Genomic DNA, 21,761 nt, shown 5'->3' with positions numbered 1-21,761 from the left:
CGAAGTTTTTTTGTTTTGTTTTGGTTTTGGTATCCAAATGAAAGACTTTCCATTTATCTTTATTGAATCTAAATTTAGAGATTCAGCCTGTCAAATCTTTTTGGATCCCAAGTCCCCCATCCACTGTGTTTGCTGTCTCTCCCTACCTTGGGCAATAAAAAAAATTGATAAACACACCTTAAATCCCTTTACTGAAGTCAAGGATAAACTGTTTAGCAGCACAAGGCCAAGAACCACTCAGAGAGGGTGCTCTACTTGAGATACCCTGGCATGTCCATATTTAACCATTAACTTACCTGAGGTCTCCTCATTCAACAAATTCTGAATTCATCTGGTTCTATTATCTAATCCTTAACTCCATTTCCTTAGCAGTACTTTTATCAAGAGGTCAGCCAAAATACAATACAATAAACAAAAAATACAATAACTATATAAACTATATTCATAGTATGCTCCTTTCTACTAGTTTAGTAATTTTGTTACTTCCCCCCCCCCAAAAAAAAAGTATATGAACTTTATCTGTCATTCTTGCTCAATCTGTGCTGGCTATTTGCAATCCCCACTTCGCTTTCCAGATGTTTGCTAGCCATTTCTTTAATGATTTGTTCTAGAATTTTCCTGGGAATTAAAGTCCGGTTCATTGGCTTGTAGTTTTCAGACTTTGCCATTTTGGGGGGAAAAATTGGAACAGTTGCTCTTCTCCATGTTTGTTGGTGCATCTCTTATTTTGCATGATCTTAAAAATAGCATTAACAGTGGCTCAGGAATAAGACCTGTCGTTTCTTTCAGTAGCAGCCAAGGATGTAGTGTAACTGGGGCAGGTGACTTGATTTCATCTAGGTGTTCTTTTACAAGCCTATTTATTTTGAGCATCAAACTCTTGTTTGTTTTATCACTTCTGCTGTAAAGGAGATTCTCTGTTAAGTATTCCTCAGTTCAACTAAACAAACTTTTATCTGTCTTCTTTGTGGACTTCCTGCCAAGATGTTGTCTAAACTTGAGGCAGACTGCCCAGCCCCCAAACACACTCCAGCAAATCCTGAGGTTCTCATTAGTTCAAATCATGACAAGGAAATCTGCTGAAAAAACTACAGTAAGTGACATCTTCCACCCTAAAAGTACAGTGAGCCAGAGACCTAGGAACAATCAGAAATGGGCCCCCTCCAGCAAAAGTGAGTGATGGTGTGGCCAGACAACACATTTTTATTCAGTGAAACGATCTTCGGGGAAGCTAGAGTAGAGGGCTTTGCAAACTTTGGAGGTCTTGGGGAGCAGCACTGCACAGGTATAAGCATGGTGTGCCAACCCTTGTGTGCCAGGGTGCTCAGACCTCAACAACTCAGATACATAAGTAAACCCTGAGGTTCTTAACATTGTCCTCAAACTCCAGGATATAGCAGATAAAAGATCCAGGCTTATAAACAACAGTAATTTACCTGTAAAGTTGAGTATAGGGCAGCTAGATGGCGCAGTGGTTAAAGCACCGGCCCTGGATTCAGGAGTACCTGAGTTCAAATCCGGCCTCAGACACTTGACACTTACTAGCTGTGTGACCATGGGCAAGTCACTTAACCCCCATTGCCTAAAAAAAAGTTGAGTATAATACTATAGGGAACAAATAGACCTTGAATGGAATAGAGGCCTTACAAGTATTTAAGTGAGGCAATTGGGGTTAAGTGACTTGCCCAGGGTCACACAGCTAGGAAGTGTTAAGTGTCTGAGGCCGGATTTGAACCCAGGTACTCCTGACTCCAGGGCTGGTGCTCTATCCACTGCGCCACCTAGCTGCCCCAGGAGTAGGAACTTTTAAAGGAGTTGGAGGGAGAGGGAACAAACATTTAAGCACTTATATGTTCCAGATGCTCCACTGAACAGCTTACAAATATTCTCATTTAATCCTCACAACAACCCTGGGTGTTATTATTGTCCCCATTTTACATTTAAGGAAACTAAGGCAGAGGTTGAGTGATTCATCTGTGGTTGCACAAGTATTAAAGGCAAAGTTGAATTTAGATCTTTCTGACTCCAGGCCCAGCACTCCACTGTGCCATTAATATATTGAAACAAAGTGAAGTGATCAGAACCAAGAGGTCAGTTAATACAAAGGCAACAATATCGTAAAGAAAAACAACTTTGTAACACTTAATCACTTTCTGCAGATTGAGTTGTGTGGTTTTTTCTTTTTTTTCTTTTTTTTTTTTAAAGACATGACCCTTATGGAAATTTGTTTTGCTGGGCATTACATGTCTGTAATGGATTTTGTTTTTCTTGCTTCCTCAATGAGATGTGGAGAAGTGAGAGAAAGAATGTTGACCTGAAAATAAAATAAAATTTAATTATAAAAAAAAAGAACAAGGACTTAAGTACTCCCATCACAGCAGTGTTATTCATCTCCTGGCTGCGGTGATGGACATAGAAGCTACAATGACAAGTTTTTATTTTTATTTTTACGCCATGTGGTGTTATGAAGATTTAAAAAAAACTTTCATTTGGTTAATTTGGTGAAGGTAAAGAGGGTGGAGAAAAGAGGGGGCGGCATTGAGACTTTTAAAAAAATGCACATTAGAGAATGGAAAGAAATTGAGAAGGAAATCTAGACAAGCAAGATAGTTCAAAAAGTACCATGTGGAATTTATTGTAGGCTTAAAAAGCATATTATTCAAAATGGATATTCATAATTTTCTTATAAAATTCTTTTTCTGTTGTGCTGTATGTATGGAAATGTGCTCCTTTTTAGCTGTTTAACTTCAGACTTAAAGAAAAGCAATTTTAAAAATTACTAGGCACTGGGCATACAAAAACAAGGAAGACTAGTCTTTGTCTTCACATAATTACTGTTGTTGCATAAGAGAAGGAAGGGGAAGGTACATCACATAGATAAGAAAATGCAAGATAATTTGAGCCTGGAGACAGCAAGGAAGTCTTTTAGGGAAGCTGTACCTACCTTGAAAGGTTTGTGACTATTTAAATAAATATGACTGCAGCAGCTCTTGGAGACTTGCAGTTAAGTTACAGGGATTGGTGTCTGTGTCTTTGGTGGAAGTCTGTATACAGCACACCGATGAAATTACATATCTATCCTTAAAGTATTAAGAGTACTTCAACCATGGAGCATTTTGGAGCTTGAATTATGTTGATAGTCTCAAAAGCTAGTTCGGGAGATCCAGCAATATAGAATACTCTCAGGATAAAGAAAGGATAATGGAGGATATTAAGCCTATTTTCATATTACAAAAATGCGCTATTAAGGTACAATCCTAGGAGAAAGGTTGAAAATTATTTGGCTTTTAAGCTTTGTATAATATTTTTCAACTTGAGCTGACATCTGTCTGTGATCTAAAGCATTAAGAAATAGAATGTCATAGAGGGCAGAATTTTTTTTAGACTTTCTTCTAATAACTTGCTCTTGAAAGAATCATATTTTCAGACCAGACAGTAAAAGGCAATACTCTTTTCAGTCTTGGTTCTTGGATCCTTCCCAGTGTGATCCAGATGGACAAATTACCATGTTCCTATAAAAAGCTTTGGAGCCCTTACCATTTTTGTTCTTGGAAATGATACTTCATTTATACTTAAATATTTAATGCTCTATTAAAAGCAGAGGTTAATTGTGTAAATTTTAGGGCCATAAATGTAACTAGCAGCTGTTAGAATTCATTGCAGGGCAGCTAGGTGGCACAGTGGATAAAGCACCGGCCCTGGTTTCAGGAGGACCTGAGGTCAAATTTGGCCTCAGACACTTGACACTTACTAGCTGTATGACCCTGGGCAAGTCACTTAACCCTCATTGCCCTACACATACAAAAAAAGAAAAAAATCATTGGGCAAGTCATTCAATCAACCTTTTAAAATTGGAGGTTATTTAGAGACATTTGTAATTAGAATTAGGTTAAAATGTAAGAAAGATTTGAGTATTCTCAAGTTGATATGATGCAAAACTATCAGTCTTGCAGGAAAAATTTTTTTATTAAGAATCCAATGTAGTTTGGAATGTTTCAAACTTGTCTTTTAGGCACTAATTTTTTTTTCCTTTCCTTTCTTTTCTTTTCTTTTTCTTTCTTTCTTTCTTTTTTTTTTTTTTTGGTGAGGCAGTTGGGGTTAAGTGACTTGCCCAGGGTCACAGAGCTAGTAAGTGTCAAGTGTCTGAGGTCGGATTTGAACTCAGGTCCTCCTGACTCCAGGGCTGGTGCTCTATCTACTGAGCCACCTAGCTGCCCCTAGGCATTGACTTTTAATCTTTACTTATCATATGTTAGGGATCTGAAGATATAACTTTAGGCCTTGCCTAAGGGTAGCCAGCATTTTTGAAAGTAGCCAGAATATTTCTTACTAAATCTTTTATCAGAGGTAGTATTCTAAATATTTCATAATGGGAAGAATGATTTCATAGAGTTGCATATAGAATTTTAGTTTAATTAGAACTGCCTTTGAGATTATACTAATAAATTTATTAATTACCCTTCCAGCTTTCCCTAAAGTGGACTTTTGCTCTTTCCTAGCTATAGCATTTCTCGGACTTTGACTATGAAGCACTTTTGCATTTGGATCATATTGAGGAAGCTGATAAATGCTGTTTTGGGGGATCTGGGGGCATGGAATTCTTTGTCCACAGGACAGAGGAATGGCGTCAAAGAAAATTAAACCTCTTGTAACATTTTAATACGTGGTTTTATATCTAATATTCTAGAGGCAAAATATTATCAGCATTGGGAATCCTTTTATAGGTCCTTTTCCCATAGCATGAGACAGCAGGGGTATTCCATGTAGCACAATTGAGAAACCCAGGGCTAAATTCTTTAGATTGATGCTGTGCAAGTCAGTCCGGTTTTAAATCCAAGTACGGAATAGGATATTAGGCCTTAATCTGTGATTCTCTTAAATCTCTTCCTAAAGTAAACAAAAGTCACAGATAAGAGATTTAGGTGTTTTAATAGTATGGTTCACTAGGCTCCATTGATTAGTATAACTGGCAAGAGTGAAGCAGTCAGGATTTCTGTTCCTTCTGGTGGATTAATAGTGTAGCCAGTGTCTTTGAGCATATTTTCTGAGAGAAACAGTAGTAATTTATCTACTAATGTAGAGATGATTCCATTTCATGTTTAACAAAATTAAGCAGCATCCTCAGAAAGTTAACAGCCTATCTTGACTGACTAGTTGATATTATCATGTTTTTAGAGTATCTGGGGCACAGTAGATTTCATTCCCTGATCGCTAGATTTGAGTATTTGACTGGACTACTAAAATCGTTTCCAACTAGTTTTCATATTCCAGTTTATCCCCTCTTCAGTATGTTCCATAAAGCTACAAAAACTGTTTTCCCATAAAACAGATTTGATTGTTATGTTACATAATCACATTTTTCTTTTCTTTCTTTGGGGGGGGGGCAGGGCAATGAGGATTAAGTGACTTGCCCAGGGTCACACAGCTAGTCAGTGTCAAGTGCCTGAGGCCAGATTACATAAACACATTTTTAAACCTCTTTTGTCTATGTCAGAGAAGATTGATGTTCATTTTATATCCACTCCCACTGCATGGCTTCAGGTTTTTTTCTCTTCACACATACCCCAATTATGAGCAAGTTCCACTTCCCTCTTCCTTCTTTCTATGTATGTTCTTATCATTCCTTCTCCCTAAAAACCCTCAAAACAGAACCAATCCAACCCCACATTTTCTCTGTCTCAGGAGTTTGAAAACACTTAGGTTCTGAAGAGACCCCCTCTATTTTCTCTCCCTTTTGGAATGTTAACACTCTATATTACAGTTCTTTCTGGTGTTTTTTGTTTTTTTGGGTAGGGCAATGAGGGTTAAGTGACTTGCCCAAGGTCACACAGCTAGTAAGTGTCAAGTGTCTGAGGCCGGATTTGAACTCAGGTCCTCTTGAATCCAGGATCAGTGCTTTATCCACTGCTTCACCTACCTGCCCCCTACAGTTCTTTCTAATTGCTCAAATAAATTTACTTTTCTTGGTATCTTTGAACTGTTGTTTTTGTATTTCAAAGTTTTTACTAAAGGTGTCCATAAATTGGAGAATGATTAAACAAATTGGTACATGAATAATGGAATATTACTGTAGAAATGATGAATGTGATGAAGACAAAGAAGATAGAAAGCTCTATATGAACTGATGCAGTTTGAAGTAAGCAAAGCCAAAACTAGATAACTATATAATATGATAATGGAAATGGAAATAGATGGAAAGACAGAAAAACCACACAGAAAAATCAGAAGTGAGTGTAGCAAAATTATAAAGATCAGGTATGTCTAGAATAAGGAGATATGAGAGGACTTCCCCATCCCACTCCATGGAGTTGTCAAGTCCACAGATGTTGAACATTGCACATGTTTTGGGATTTTTTTTTCCAATGAATTGATCAGTTTTACTCATTTTTTTTCTTTTTCTTTCCTCTCTTCTTCCTGCCTCCCTTTCCTCTCCTTCCCTTCCCTCATATATATAAACAAATTTGGGGGGTGGGGCGGATGACTCTGGGAAAGGTAGGAGAGATATGGGGAAGATTATAATCATGCAAAAAAACCCCTGACATCAATAAAAACTTAATTAAAAATAAAGATTCTACTAAGCTTTTAATCTTTTCCCCAGAAATTCTTGAAGTTCTCTTCCATTAAAAGTTCATTTTTACTTTTAGGATGATTTTTGCAGGGTAAATTATTTTTGATTATAAGTTATCTTTTCCTTGTGGAACATTATATTCACAGATCTCTTAATAAAACTGCCAAGTTTTATATGATTTTGACTGTATGGTTCCTTGGTAATTGAACTGATTCTTTCTGATGCTTGAATTATTTTTTTCTTTGACAGGAAATCTGGACTTTGGTTCTAGTATTCCTTAGACATTGAGATTCCTTTCAGAGGGTGGTTGGTTGATGGATTTTTTCTATTTTAATTTTTTGTATGTCTCTTACCTCCCCCTTTCCTCCCCATAATGGTATTCAAGGAGTGCAGTGATTCTTCACTCCTTGAAGTTAATAACAGAATGTTATTAACCACTTTCTCATTAGTTGTTTTTTAGTTGGTTATCTTATGTTCTAATTCTGTCTTTCCATTTTGTTCTGTAATGTTTTCTAGAATCAGTAATTTCTGTTTTGTTTGGTTTTCAGGGATTCTGTTTCTTGGATAAGGCTTACCAGTTTCTGTTTTAAGTTATTCTAGTTCTTTTCTCTGCACTATTTAATTTTTCTTTTCAAAATTCTCTTTATTTCTTCCAGGTATTCATGTATTGCTTGTAGAACCCCCCCCCCCCCCGAGTCTTTGCTATTATTAATTGTAGAGTTATTTTTTCCCCGATTTGGACAAATCTTTAGTTTGGCAACAATTTTTGATGCTGACTGATGTTTTTTGTGACTTACTCATCTGTCTAGCTTTCGTTCCTGAATTAGGGCTTTGTGCCAAGGCCAGGCAGTGTTCCACACTGCCTTTTGGGTGGGTTGTTTGCTTGCTTTCCATGTAGATCCCCTGGATTCTTGCGTAGGCTCCCATGAGTCTTCAAGATTTTCATAGCCTTCTATGACACCTCAGAGTGCTTAATACCTTTGACCCTCTAGCCTTGGGCTCATGTTCTTGGTGGCTTCCAAGTCTTACACTTTAATGACTTCTGACCTTCCTGGCCCCTTTGCCAAGGGCTCTTTACCATTGCTGTCTCCAGCCCCAGAACCTTGTATATTAAAAACGTTTCTGGTACATCTCTGTCTTACTGGAGAATGCAATCATGTTTGTCAGTGCTGGTGCCAGTTTTGCTACTGGCACTCTTTTTCTATTGCCCATAAGCTTCTACCTAACTCTTCGTGTAGTTCTTTGATGGAAAAATTCCATTGGGATTCTTGATCATTATTTGGTAATTTCAGATTGTTTGACGGAAGCAATATGTGGGATCTGGGATACCATCATTTCTTCTCCCCCCCCCCCTTTGGGACAATGGGGGTTAAGTGACTTGCCCAGGGTCACACAGCTAGTAAATGTCAAAGTGTCTAAGGCCGGATTTGAACTCAGGTCCTCCTGAATCCAGGGCCGGTGCTCTATCCATTGTGCCACCTAGCTGCCCACCATAATTTTCCAATATGCCCTTCCTCTCCTTACTACCTCCTAGGGAGTTCTATTCCATGTAACAAAAATTTTAAAAGAAAAAAGGGGGGAAAAGTAATTCACAGATCCTTTGTAGTTGAGTATTTATAATATTAACAATAAAGTGGTTCTCCCACCCAACTGGTGGAGTAATCTATTTAATCTGGGCAGTAAATGAGCCTAACACTCATCAGAATTGGCTCAAAGACCTCAGTCTCATCAGAATTGGCTCAAGGAGGGAATAACATACACACTCAATTGGGTGGAGTAATCTCTCTAACCCTGCAGAAAAAAGGAGGGGAAGGGGATAAAGAGAGAAGTGCAAAAGAAGGAAGGGCAGATTGGGGGAGGGGACAGACAGAAGCAAATCTCTTTTGAAGAGGGATAGGGTGAAAGAAGATAGATAATAGAGTAAATATCATGGAGAAGGGAATAGTATGGAAGGGAAACAGTTAACAATAGTAATCATGAAAAAGAGAAAAGGGGGAAAATTGTACAAAAAATGTTTATAGCAACTCTTTGTGGTGGCCAAGAATTGAGAATCAAGGGAATGTCCATCAATTGAGGAATGATAGAAGAAGCCGTGGTATATGATTGTAATGGAATGGTATTATGCTATAGGAAATGACAAACAGGATGATCCCAGAAAAACCTGGAAAGACTCATGAACTGATGTATAGTGAAGTGAGCAGAACTGGGAAGACATTGTGCATAGTGACAGCAGTATTGTTCATTGAGCAACTGTGAATGACTTAACTACTCTGTTATACAATGATCCAAGACAATCCCAAGGGGACTAATGAAGAAGCTTACTATCAGAAAGAACTTGTGGATTGTACATATATAACCTGGTTGCTGTCTTGTGGAGGAAATGGAAGGAGGGAGAAAAATTTGGAACTCTAAATCTTATGAAAATGAATGTTGAAAACTACCCTTACATGTAACTGGAAGAAATAAAATAAATGTTTGTTGTTGGAAGTAAAAAAAAAAATAACATGTTTATTCAGAATTATTCCTTAAACATTCTTACTATTACTGTATGTAACGTTCTCTTGGTTCTGCTTGTTTTACATTTCATTATTTAATGCGAGTCTATGTTTTCCTAAAATAAACCAACTCATCGTTTCTTCTCCCCACCATTTAATAGTATTTTATTTTTTCCAGTTACATATAAAGATAGTTTTCAACATTTATTTTTATAAGATTTTTGAGTTCCAGATTTTTCTTCATCCCTTCTCATTAAGACAGAAAGCAGGGGGCAGCTAGGTGGCGCAGTGGATAGAGCACCGGCCCTGGATTCAGGAGTACCTGAGTTCAAATCCGGCCTCAGACACTTAACACTTACTAGCTGTGTGACCCTGGGCAAGTCACTTAACCCCAATTGCCTTACTTAAAAAAAAAAAAAAACAACAAACCAGAAAGCAATCTGATATAGGTTATATGTGTCCAATCATGTTGAACATATTTCCATATTAGTTGTATTCTCAAAGAAGAATCAAAACAAAAGGGAAAAACCATGAGAAAGAAAAAAAAGAGTGAAAATAATATGCTTTCCTAATCCCCCCGGCAATAGTATTTTCTTTTTTGCAAATTACAAGGATAATTTTCAACATTCATTTTGGAAGATTTTCAGTTCCAAATTTTTTCTCTACCCTCCCCCCCTTCCCCCAAGACAGAAGCAATCTTATATAAAAGTTATACAGTACAGTCAGGTTGGACATATTTCCACATTAGTCATGTTGTGATAGAAAAATCAGAACAAAAGGGAAAAGCCACGAGAAAGAAAAAGATGTGACCATTAAAAATATGAGAGATGTAATTTCTGAGTAATTTAATCATTTTATTAATAGGCCAGTGGGATAATAATAAAAGGTCTCTTGGTTGTCTCTCTCAGACCAAAGACCCCTAAGAGTGGTGGGGCCTCAGAAGGTCCATCACATAGCAATAAAATTTAATTGGTTGACGTGATGGGAGGTGAGCTGTATTAAAATGAAGTCTGAAATGATTCAGGTCACTTGACTCTTGACATCAGAGATGGAATGTGGACCCTTCACCCAAAATAGTTTTCCACCCAGGCACAGTGGAATCATCAGTCCTTCTGCTATCTAGACAAAAGGATCTGTCTTTCACTCAAGATGGTTCTTTTGGGTTGATTTGACCCATGTGAACTAACTAGGCCTTGGAATGGGGGAGGAGAAAGGACTATGAAAGGGGGAGGGGGAGATCACTGAGTCCTCCAAGATAGCGATTTTTAATAATTATTTCTCACAAAAAGGGTAAAAATAATATGCTTTGATCTGTATCCAGACTCTCTAGCTCTTTCTCTGGATATAGGTAGCATTTCCTATCCTGAGTCTTTTGGAATTGTCTTGGATCACGGTATTGCCAAAAAGAGTTAAGTTTTATCAGTCACATAATATTCCTGTTACTGTATACAGTGTTCTGGTTCTGCTCACTTCACTCTGCATCAGTTCATGTAAATCTTTCCAGGTTTTCCTGAAATCTGCCTGCTCATCATTTCGTATACCACAATAGTATTCTCTTACATTCATATACTACAACTTGTTTAGCTAATCCTCAATTGATGGGAGACATCCCCATAATTTCCAATTCTTTGCCTCCATGAAGAGCTGCCGTGAATATTTTAGGATGTATAGGTGCTTTTCCTTATCACCTTGGGAAACAGAGCTAATAGTGATATTGCTGAGTCAAAGGGTATACAGTTTTAGAACTTTGGGGGCATAAATCTAGATTGTTCTCCAAAGTGGTTGGATTAGTTCAGTTTGACCAAAAGTGTATTAATGTTCCAATTTTTCTCCCATTGGTTATCTCAATGTAGATGACTCCCAAATCTATATACCCAGATCTAATGTCTCTTCTAAACTCCTGTCTCACACATTACCATCTTCTTGCTAGACATTTTCACCTACATGTATCATGGATATGTTAAGGGCTAAAATTCTAGCTAGTCTGTCTAAAATATCTAATGAGTGGTCGCCAATAAATTATAAGCTTTAGCAAGAGTTAGACTTTTAAGCATTTATTAAGGAGAATAAGAATTTGGTAAAGAGAGAGAAAAAGGCCTAGATTCCTATCTATTAAAGGGAGAGCACATTTCTAGCTCCGCTCTCCACCAGAGTCCAAAGGAAAGAGCCCGAGACCGAGCTGCCAGTCTCTTCCTTCCTCCTCCCACTAGCCCGCGTCACTTCCTGACTCCTGGTCTTGCCCTCAAAGACCTTCGCTTCATGGGCAGAACTCTTCTACAGTTAGTATCCAGCAGGTGGCGTTATTCCAATCATTACAGTCCCCCCTGTTGTTCCTCAAGAAACAAAATGTTTCCTTGACGGAACAGTAAAAAGAGTATAATAACTATTGCTAACTAATAATATGTGAACAACAATATAGAAAAGGAAGAGAGGAAAGTTTTGTCCAGAGGGGCGATTTTTTTTTTTTTGTCCTCATGAACCGACGCTTTGACATTGGTCTTGCAAAGGGAGGGCCTCTGCAGAGAGTACATATTACAGATGGTGTATATTATAACCGAAAAAGAAAAGAGAAAAAACAAAACAAAACTGTTCATTTAAAGTCTCTGAAAGTCTTTTCTCAGATGTCCTCTAGGTGTAGTCGTGGAATGGAAGTCTTTTCAGGGGTTGATGTGTGGATACTGGTAATCAGCCAGGAAATTTCCTACAAAATTGAGCTTAACACAACTTTAAAATAGCTTTGTCAATAATCAAATCAAACAATGAAAGTTCTCAAAAACATGTCTAAGGGAATTCAGAATCTTAGTTGTTACACATGAAACATATAATAAAACAAAAATTGAAACATTCTTTAAAATTATAATATTACTATTATATATTATATAATATTACTATAGTCCCCCCCCTTATGGAGGGTAATTGAGAAGACAATTGCTGTGATATTAATTTTTCAAAATAATTTTTATCTTTGTTTCATCACTTTTTGCATCATCTGCCTAATCATCCTCATGCCATTATGAGAAATTTAAAAAATCTAATATAATTGGTAACAGGTATCAAGGCCAAATTCAACACTGTATTTATCATGACACCTGAGATAATTATGGGGGTTACCATAAAAGAACAGAGAAATGATGGGATATGAGCATTCCCACACTTGAGCAATATGTACTGCCCATACAGTATGCCAGGCTTAAAATAGGTGGATGGAATATATGTCCATGCCACCGAACATATTGGAGGAAACTGAGTCAGACTTAATCAGATGCATGGGATTGAGATGTCCATGGCATCAGGCATATAGGAGGGAGCATAGAAGCCAGGCGTAGAATAAGATGGGTGGGATGAATACTTCCAGCCATCTGTACAATATTGTGGGGAAAAATAAAATAAAATATTAAACCAAGAGAATCCAACCTCAACATTAGTCAAAAGCCGTTCCCTCGGCCATACCTTGACTTCATGCATGTCTCCCCTCATGTGACAATTCAGTGTCTGCTCTTGCATGTATTCCTCTTGTGATTGGATGGCATCTTGGCCAACTGGCATCTGATAACTCAGAATAAAGGCAATTAATGTCTTAAATGATAAGTTCCCATAATCCAAGTCTCATATGGATTTAAAAATTGAGGATAATAAATGATTGCAAAAAATGTGAATACATCTTGACTCAGAACACAATATATAATTATGCAACAATTTCAAATAATACCCCTTTTTTTTACTTAGTATACAATTACTTTTTTGAAAAATCTGAACATATTTAAATAAAAGTTAAAGCACAACACAATCTCAAAGACAACTTTTACAAATGTTCCCCTCTTTTTTTTTTTTTGGAATATGCTTATCAAAAATAATACTTCTAGAATCAATTTACACTTGCCATGGCAAACAATTTGCCAGGGAAATGCTTTAAAGAGTTTGATCAAATAATCAGTTGAGAAAAAAAATAACAAAAACAAACAACTCAGAATATGGGAGCACAATACTCCTAGAATTAACATTGTATTATGAAATCAAAACCATGTTTCAAAATTAGATAGATGAATGAATAGAAGAAAATACACGTGGAATAATAAAAGACAATGAATTCAAACTAGGGAAATCTAAATGAATATGAACTTAATATTAATAAGAGTATTACAAAATATAAACTTGATCGCATGACTATAAAAAGCTTTTACAAATATTCTCCTTGTTTTAGAAACTAAGTATAAGACACAATCTCAAAAGCATTAAAATCTCTATGAAAATAAACCTATACCATTAATTCCAAAATGTATATGTAATAGCATAGAAATCCTATGTAACCTCTGAACTGACATTAATAATCTGAGTGAATTCAGAACACTCTTGATTCCGATATCTAAAATCCCCAATACTCATATCAGTACCTTGCTGCTTACTTCTACATTTCTGTACAATATATACCCTTCCATGGCAAAAGAAGCGGAGTCTTGAACTATGGTGATGATTGTCATTCTTATTCAGCTTAAGTTTTTCTTCTTTAACCACTCTATATTGTCTGTCAGTCTTTTCACCATACAAATGCTTTATAATATTACTAATTAAAGACAAAAGCAGGTTAGCAAAATTACGAACAAAACGGGCATATGTGGAACTTAAAGGGCTTTCTAAGGTTGTCTCAGAAGCACAGCCAGGCTGGGGAAGGGCTGAGCCTGAAGCTGCAAATGTAGTTAGAGAAAGTTGCGCATGAGCATTAGATTTCTGGACTTCCCAGGCCAGGGAAGCAATGGGCTTGGCCATGGGGGGGAGTAGAGGGTGGGGTCTGGAGAGGAGGGGAGGGACCAGCGCAATTTGAATCAGACTTGATTTTGAACTCAGGCCTGGATTCCTCTTCCCCCACTTTGCCTCCAGGTGCTAGGGGATTAAAGCTTCTAGAGGGTGGGTCATTGCCTCCAGGCATGCAAAATTAGAGCAACAATTAGTGTTGGAACTGGGAAAAGCAGCAGGAATCTCTTCAGGTTTCTCTGAAAAAGCATGGTTGGGAGAGGGAGAGATATTTCCTTGTGTGAGTAAGTTACTGGCTCTTTAACAAAAATAAAAAGAAAAATAGAAAATCCACAAAAACAAAGCATTAACATGATCTTATCTCCCATTGTCTGGTTAAACAGACTAAAATCAAAAATAGGGTAATTAGGGAGTTTAAAAGGTCCATTTGAAAAAATTTAAAGGAAAACACAGCCAGTACACCAGTACTTAGCAATTTAAAGGGTAGGGGAAATTTCTTACCCAACCAGAAGATCAGAAGACTGAGGTTTAGCTTTCCTCTTCGTGGTCAGCCATCTGTTAAGGGCTAAAATTCTAGCTAGTCTGTCTAAAATATCTAATGAGTGGTCGCCAATAAATTATAAGCTTAGCAAGAGTTAGACTTTTAAGCATTTATTAAGGAGAATAAGAATTTGGTAAAGAGAGAGAAAAAGGCCTAGATTCCTATCTATTAAAGGGAGAGCACATTTCTAGCTCCCTTCTCCACCAGAGTCCAAAGGAAAGAGCCCGAGACCGAGCTGCCAGTCTCTTCCTTCCTCCTCCCACTAGCCCGCGTCACTTCCTGACTCCTGGTCTTGCCCTCAAAGACCTTCGCTTCATGGGCAGAACTCTTCTACAGTTAGTATCCAGCAGGTGGCGTTATTCCAATCATTACAGATATCAAGTCAGCATAGCACAGTACCTCCTATGTGCCAAACACTGTGCTGAGTACTTATCTAAAACAGTATTTCCACCCAAACTTAATCTTCTAAATTTCCATATATGTTGAGGGTACCACCACTTTTCCTTCAGCTCTCACATAATCAGTCAGTTGCCAAAATTTGTGGATCCTACCACCACAGCATTTTTCACATAATCCCTTTTATACTATTCATGTGACCTCTATCTCTGTCCAGGTTCCATTTATTTGTTTCTCTCCTAGACTTGGGGAGGGGGGGCAATGAGGGTTAAGTGACTTGCCCAGGGTCACACAGCTAGTAAGTGTTAAGTGTCTGAGGCCAGATTTGAATTCAGGTCCTCCTGAATCCAGGGCCGGTGCTCTATCCACTGCACCACCTAGCTGCCCCGCTTCTGAACTTTTAATACCACAACTACCACTATTACTAATTGGTAAAATTTATATATTACTTTATCATCTTTAAAGCACTTCAGTTATGTTATCTTAGAATCACCCTGTGAGGAAGCTGCTATTATTGCCCCTATATTAGCCATGAGGAAGTTGAAATGAGGAGAGATTGAATGACTTCCCTAGTGTTGCATAGCTATTAAGAGTTTGAGGCAGGATTTGAGCTTGGGTTCTTCCTGACTTCAGGATCTGTGTTCTCTCCATCTATCTGTTTTCTAATTAGGGATAGTTAAGTGGCACAGTGGATAGAGCACTGGCCCTGAAATTGGGACAACCTGAATTCAAATCTTGCCTCAAACACGTACTAGCTGTGTGACCCTGGGGAAGTCACTTAACCCCACTTTACTTAAATATCTGGAACCATCTCCAGTCATCCTGATATCAATTTCCACTGGACCCAGATGGCTCTGAAGGAGGGAGTGAGGTTGGTGACTTTGTACAGCCCTTCACTTAAAATCCAATTCACTGCAAGTTATGACATCATCCTGATGTCATGGTCTTCTTTGAAAATGAAAAACAAACAACAGCTACTCATTCTTCCACCTTTGGGCAACTAGAGAAATCACAGAAACCACCTGGATGAATGTCCAGAGATGGCTCTGGAGGAGAGTGTGACATTGGTGACTTTGCACAGCCCTCTCTCACTTAAATCCAATTCACTGCAAGTCATGACATCCTGATGTCATGCTTCAGCAGCAACAATAACAACTTTCTAATTCCTGGTTTCCCCCTTTTCAGTCCACTCTCTCTCTCTTCACAGTTGTCTAATTAAAAACATCCTGAAATCGAGATCTAACCATGTTACTCCTCTATTGAAAAATCTTCAATAGTTGGTGCCTTTAGGATGAAATATAAACTCTTTAGCCCAAAATTTAAAGCTTTTCACAATTTGGTCTTTCCTTAGTTTTCCAGTCATTTCTTATTTCTTTTTTTCTTGAGTTCTTTTCCTTGATGCATTTCTTTCTTTCTTTCTTTTTTTTTTTTTTTTGGTGGGGCAATGGGGGTTAAGTGACTTGCCCAGGGTCACACAGCTAGTAAGTGTCAAGTATCTGAGGCCGGATTTGAACTTGGGTACTCCTGAATTGAGGGCCAGTGCTTTATCCACTGTGCCACCTAGCCACCCCCAAGAATTTTTTTTTTTGCAGGGCAATGGGGGTTAAATGACTTGCCCAGGGTCACACATCCAGTAAGTGTCAAGTGTCTGAGGCCAAATTTGAACTCAGGAACTCCTGAATCCAGAGCTGGTGCTTTATCCACTGCACCACCTAGCTGCCCCCCCTTGATGCATTTCTTGACCCGTCATTTCTTCATAACCAAGGAAAGCTCTCCCTCTTCAATTCCACCTATAGACTTCCTTTATTCCTTTGTTTCAAGTAAAATCCTACCTACAGGAAGATTTTCTTAACCTTTCTTGCTTGATACCAGTGCCTTCCCTCTCTTATTTCCTATTCAGTCCCTACATAGCTTGCCAAGTTGTCTCCCCATTAGACTGTAAGCTTCTTAAGGACAGGTACTGTTTTTATCTCTTTGTATCTCCAACACAGAGCCTGGTATATAGTAGTGCTTAATAAGTTTTTGATTGATTAATTGTACAGATTTTCTTTTTTTTTCTTTTTTAATTGTATAGATTTTCATTGATTAATTATACAAAACCTTTTATCAACTACTCCCTGCCTCTATACTCCTGCTTGGAACGCACTTTATTTTCACTCACCTCTGACTCAGTGCTTTGCTTCCTTCAAAGCATGTGCTCCCTTTTAATTCAGTCACTACAGTTATTGTTCTTTGGAATTTGAAACTACTTTTGTGTTCTGTTTGGATTCATCTTGAAATCTGACCTTAGAATGTACTCTTTTGGGGTGGAAGTGAGGGTTGGACTGTTTCTTTTTGTATTGGTTTGTATGCCCAGGGCCTAGAAGAGTGTCTGGGGTTTGTTTTTATATTTGGATTGAATTAAGGCTTGAGTGAGATTCAAATCTGAAATTTTTTCTCCTCTTTTCTGCCAATTTAAATCCTAAGTTTTCAAAAGCACATAGTATATGGTTGGATTAGTCTTCTTGGGTAGCTACGGTTGGCTTTCCAAGCCTAATTATAAAACAAGATTTCAAATTTGAGGCCAAATTATTAACTAAAATGGAAGTACTGGACCAGGAAAGCAATTGAGTGCAGTTTGTTTTTAGACCCTTAAAAATGCTGCAGTCTGCATGGATCACAAGAACACCAGCTCAAGTGCCAAAAGTACTAGCATTAATTTTCTTTCCTAGAGGTTTCCAGGTTCATAGGACATAAAAAATGCTGACTTAACACAGAATTAGCATTTGTAACATTTTAGATTAGAGAACAGATTGATTTGTGTGTGGATAAAATGGACTACTTCAATCCATACCTGAGAAAATGAGAACAAATTTAGGGGGGTAAAAGTTGGAGAAAATGGAAACGTTATAGAAAAATTAACTTTTATCTTTCTGTGTAGTCTTAGGAGAGAGTGAGGAAGAGGGGAAGGGAGTGAAGTTTGATGAGTTGATTCCTAGATGTGGCCCATTGAGGCTTTTTATGTTTCAAATGATAACTCCTTGAGAGTCTCTCATGACCACAAGGATTAATCTCTCTGAACTCAGGAGTGAATCACTGTAGTATATTAGCTGTCTGGAATGATTCCAGATATGCTTCTTTTTTTCCCCCTTGGTAATAACTGATGTGAAGATCTGTTTGTTCTTTGCCTGCCTCTTCCTGCCGTCTAACCTCTGGTATTTTAGAATCGTTTTCTGGGAGATAATAACTGACCATCTCGGCACAAAGATCAAATGCACTTACCACTGGTCTATTGACCTTGGTGGTTGACCCATAAACGGAACATTTATACACTTCGAATTCTTGTGGTCTTTTGGTCAACAACCATAATGAGTAAGTAATATGTGAGACAATCTTTTCGGCCGATTCATATCTGCCTCCATTAAATTTGGCCACTTCTAAGGGTCATGGCTCTGAGATACAAGTTAACTAATTGAGATCTTTTATTCCTCTTTCAGAATTAAGCGTTATGTTCACTTCTGTCTTGTATCTTTTTTTTTTTTTTGTCTTGTATCTTTAAAGGATTAAATACTGTACCAGAAGAAGGCTAGTAATGGTAGCTTGCTTTCTTATTTTGTTTTTGTGTAAAATATTGAAGGACCTAGGTGACAATTAAGGCTTTCTTAGTTTTTGTTAAGATTAAGCTGTAGTTTTTTCTTCTAATTTCCTTATTGTTTTCTGATTCACACGTTTGTTACAACTTTCTAGATTCTCTCTCCCCCCCACCCCCCATCCTTTCCTGTGTAGTTATGGAAATAGGAATAGGAATTAGGAATTGAAAAGTCCATTACAGTTAAGAAGCTAAAAATAGGGAAATTTAAGTACAGGTTCTTTATTATCATTCAGAAATGTTTCCTTCTCTCTATCTCTGTTCTCATTCTCTTATTTTCTGATACATTCTGTTTTTTTCTAACCATACTTGGATGATTCTATATTTTTATCAATGTGCATGCTTTTTTATACTGGAACCGTCTTTTTAACCTTTGTGATTAAGAGCATGTTTTTCTTTAAATATGTCCCACATAACTAGGGACCTCCTTCTGCTTCCCTTAATACTGCATGGGGTTCCAGTGGAATACTAATGCTGTCCATTGGTTATACCTTTATAGCCTAGGTTCTTTTTGGGGGGGGGGGGTGAGGCAGTTGGGGTCAAGTGACTTGCCCAAGGTCACACAGCCAGCAAGTGTTAAGTGTCTGAGGCCGGATTTGAATTCAGGTACTCCTGAATCCAGGGCCAGTGCTTTATCCACTGCACCATCTAGCTGCCCCAATAGCCTATGTTCTTGAAAAGACCTCACACAGAAGTCAGTCATCTGTGTTTTCCATTTATCATATTTTCAAGGATACCATCATTAGATGAATAGGTCATTTTTTAAAAATTAAATTAAATTAAATTTTATTTTTTAGTGAGGCAATTGGGGTTAAGTGACTTGCCCAGGGTCACACAGCTAGTAAGTGTTAAGTGTCTGAGGTCGGATTTGAACTCAGGTACTCCTGACTCCAGGGCTGGTGCTCTATCCATTGCGCCATCTAGCTGCCCCAATAGGTCATTTTTGCACAAAATTCTTTTAGATCAGAGAAATAGGTGTATTCATCTCAGTTGACCTATTTGGTGGGGCAGGAATATAGAAGTACCATTTGATCATTTCCATTCTTTTGGAATCTCCCCCTCTTTTAAATAACTTGAAAATGGATTTTGGAGTTCCTAACATATTGTCAATGCCAGCTCATTTTTCAGTATAAGTATAGCTCTTTCTTCATTGTGACTTTATAATTTTTGGTGTCCTTTTTACCTCTTTTTTTTTTTTTTTTTGCAATTGGGCAATTGGGGTTAAGTGACTTGCCCAGGGTCATACAGCTAGTAAGTGTCAAGTGTCTGAGGCCGGATTTGAACTCAGGTACTCCTGAATCCGGGGCCGGTGCTTTATCCACTGTGCCACCTAGCTGCCCCCCTTTTTACCTCTTAAATTGGGTACTGAAGGTGCTGGAGTTCAGATATAGTAATTTCACTGTTATTGAGAAAAGGTAGGAGACTTCAAATATCAATAGATTTTTATTTATGTCTATTTTCCTTCCAATTTGATCTATAAACTCTCTTGGGGAAAGTTGGTTTTAGCTGGATCTAATACTAAACTCCTTGCCAGATCATTTTCACCTCAGCTGTCTGAAGAGGTGATATTGCTTTGCAAAAAAGTTAGCTTAGGCTGCCATGTTTCTCCACTTCCCATGGATATAAAATGTTGATTGATTTAATCTCTTTTGACCTCTTGCAGGTTCTGCATTGCTTAAAATAGTTGCTTAGTTTCAATTTTCAGGTTCAGTAGTATATTTAACTCGCGTCTAACCTTTAATGGCAGCCATGTCTTTTCATCTTTTCCCTTTTTTTCTAATTTGCTACTCAGTGTGACCTTTTGCTCTAAACAGTTTGATCTAGACTACACATAGACAGCTCATTTTGAAGTGATTACTGCTCTGAGAACTAGTTATTTCTTGTCAAGATATAGTTAGTTAAATTATTTTGTGTTGTTGGTGCTTGCATCTTCCACCAGTTAAAGTACTGCTATCCAGGAAAGGCCTTTCAGAATGTTATGTTTACTTTTACATGAAACTTCTTGGTAGTAAAATGAATTTATAACAATTTAGGTTTTTAAAAGTTCTAAGTTGCCTGAGGTCGTTTATAGGCTCCAGATTATGGAGAAAATTACTTTTGCAAAAGTTGTTACGTTATCCCTTGTTTCTCTGCAAAGACTCATCCAATTCTGGCTCAATGTGAAGGTAGAGCTTTATTGGAATTCAACTTTGAATTAATATAGCTGGATATGCTTTGCTTTTATACTTATATGATAAAGCAGATTTGTAATCCCTTTTGTAGATATTCCCTCCATTGAAGTGGGACACAAATCCTGGACATTTCTTTCCTGGTAGGTTGTTTCCAAGATACTAGAGGCCTCCTTTCAGTTGTTCAGTTCTAATCATAGTTTGATTCATTGATCACTGGGCAAAGACTTCATTTAGAGAGCCAGTAGACAGTTTTTCAAATGGTGTAATTCTTACTACCCTCTGCTCTCTTTGCTGCCATTAAATCACCATCATTGTGAAAGCTGAGGAGGTCACACAGTGATTTGTTGCTTTTTTTTTTTTTCTTTCCACGGGTTGCCATGGCCAAATAATTTATCACCTTTGTTGCCAGCATACTGGTGATGAAACTCTCTTTACTAAGCTAAGTTGACTCTCTGGCAGCAGATTTAGTCTTTACCAGAGCCATATTTGAAGACTTTCCAATATGGAAGAATCTGCCAGAGCTTGTACTCTGGTGTGATAGCTTTCAAGTGTCAAGGGTCACCTCTGTGCCACAAAGAGGCAGATGTGTTTAAAAAGACAAAAATAAAAGTAAATTTAACTTTTCTTTTTTTGCAGGCACTTGCAGCAAATACAGGAACGGGGTTTGCTGTAGCTGAGCCTCAGATTGCAATGTTTTGTGGAAAGTTGAACATGCACGTCAACATTCAGACTGGGAAATGGGAACCAGACCCAACAGGAACCAAGACCTGCTTTGGAACAAGAGAAGAAGTTCTTCAGTATTGTCAGGAGGTGAGATGTTGGAATCTTTACTGCAATTTGGAGTTGCATATAAATAGGCATAGAGTTTAAGTACCTCACTATTGGTCACTCAGATCTGACTTTAGCCTTTTAATATTGGGCTTATTATTGAGACTTTATAGAAGCTTTAGGTGTATACTTTAAAAAACTGTATTTTGGGAGTGGCACTTTTGCAATGTTTCCCAGAATGAGGGTGCAGAGGAGCTCACTTTGGCTACATTGGTTTTCACTCCAGGATTATCAAAAAAGGTTTTATAGTCTAAAGATGGCCTGGTTTCCAAAAAGCCCCATATTGTAATAGGTGGTAGTTATTAAAGGTTTCCAAATTCTTGTCTCAATGCTGAAAGTTGAAGTAAAAAATAGCACTTAACCTAGAAAATCTCATGTGTTGTCC

At 37.7% G+C, this 21,761-nt stretch overlaps 1 protein-coding gene across 6 annotated transcripts in view; it reads left to right on the top strand.

Moving 5' to 3' along the window:
* APLP2 (amyloid beta precursor like protein 2) overlaps window positions 1-21,761 on the top strand; it is a 102,184-nt gene that overhangs the window by 44,592 nt on the left and 35,831 nt on the right. For all 6 annotated transcript variants that reach the window (XM_043991936.1, XM_043991935.1, XM_043991934.1 and 3 more), the window contains exon 2: window positions 21,185-21,358. In XM_043991936.1, coding sequence (XP_043847871.1) covers window positions 21,185-21,358 — 174 coding nt within the window. The remainder of the gene's footprint in view (window positions 1-21,184; window positions 21,359-21,761) is intronic.

The sequence above is a fragment of the Dromiciops gliroides genome, chromosome 3 (genome assembly GCF_019393635.1).
Source record: "Dromiciops gliroides isolate mDroGli1 chromosome 3, mDroGli1.pri, whole genome shotgun sequence".
NCBI lineage: Eukaryota > Metazoa > Chordata > Mammalia > Microbiotheria > Microbiotheriidae > Dromiciops > Dromiciops gliroides.
This window is presented reverse-complemented; position numbering and strand designations above follow the sequence as displayed.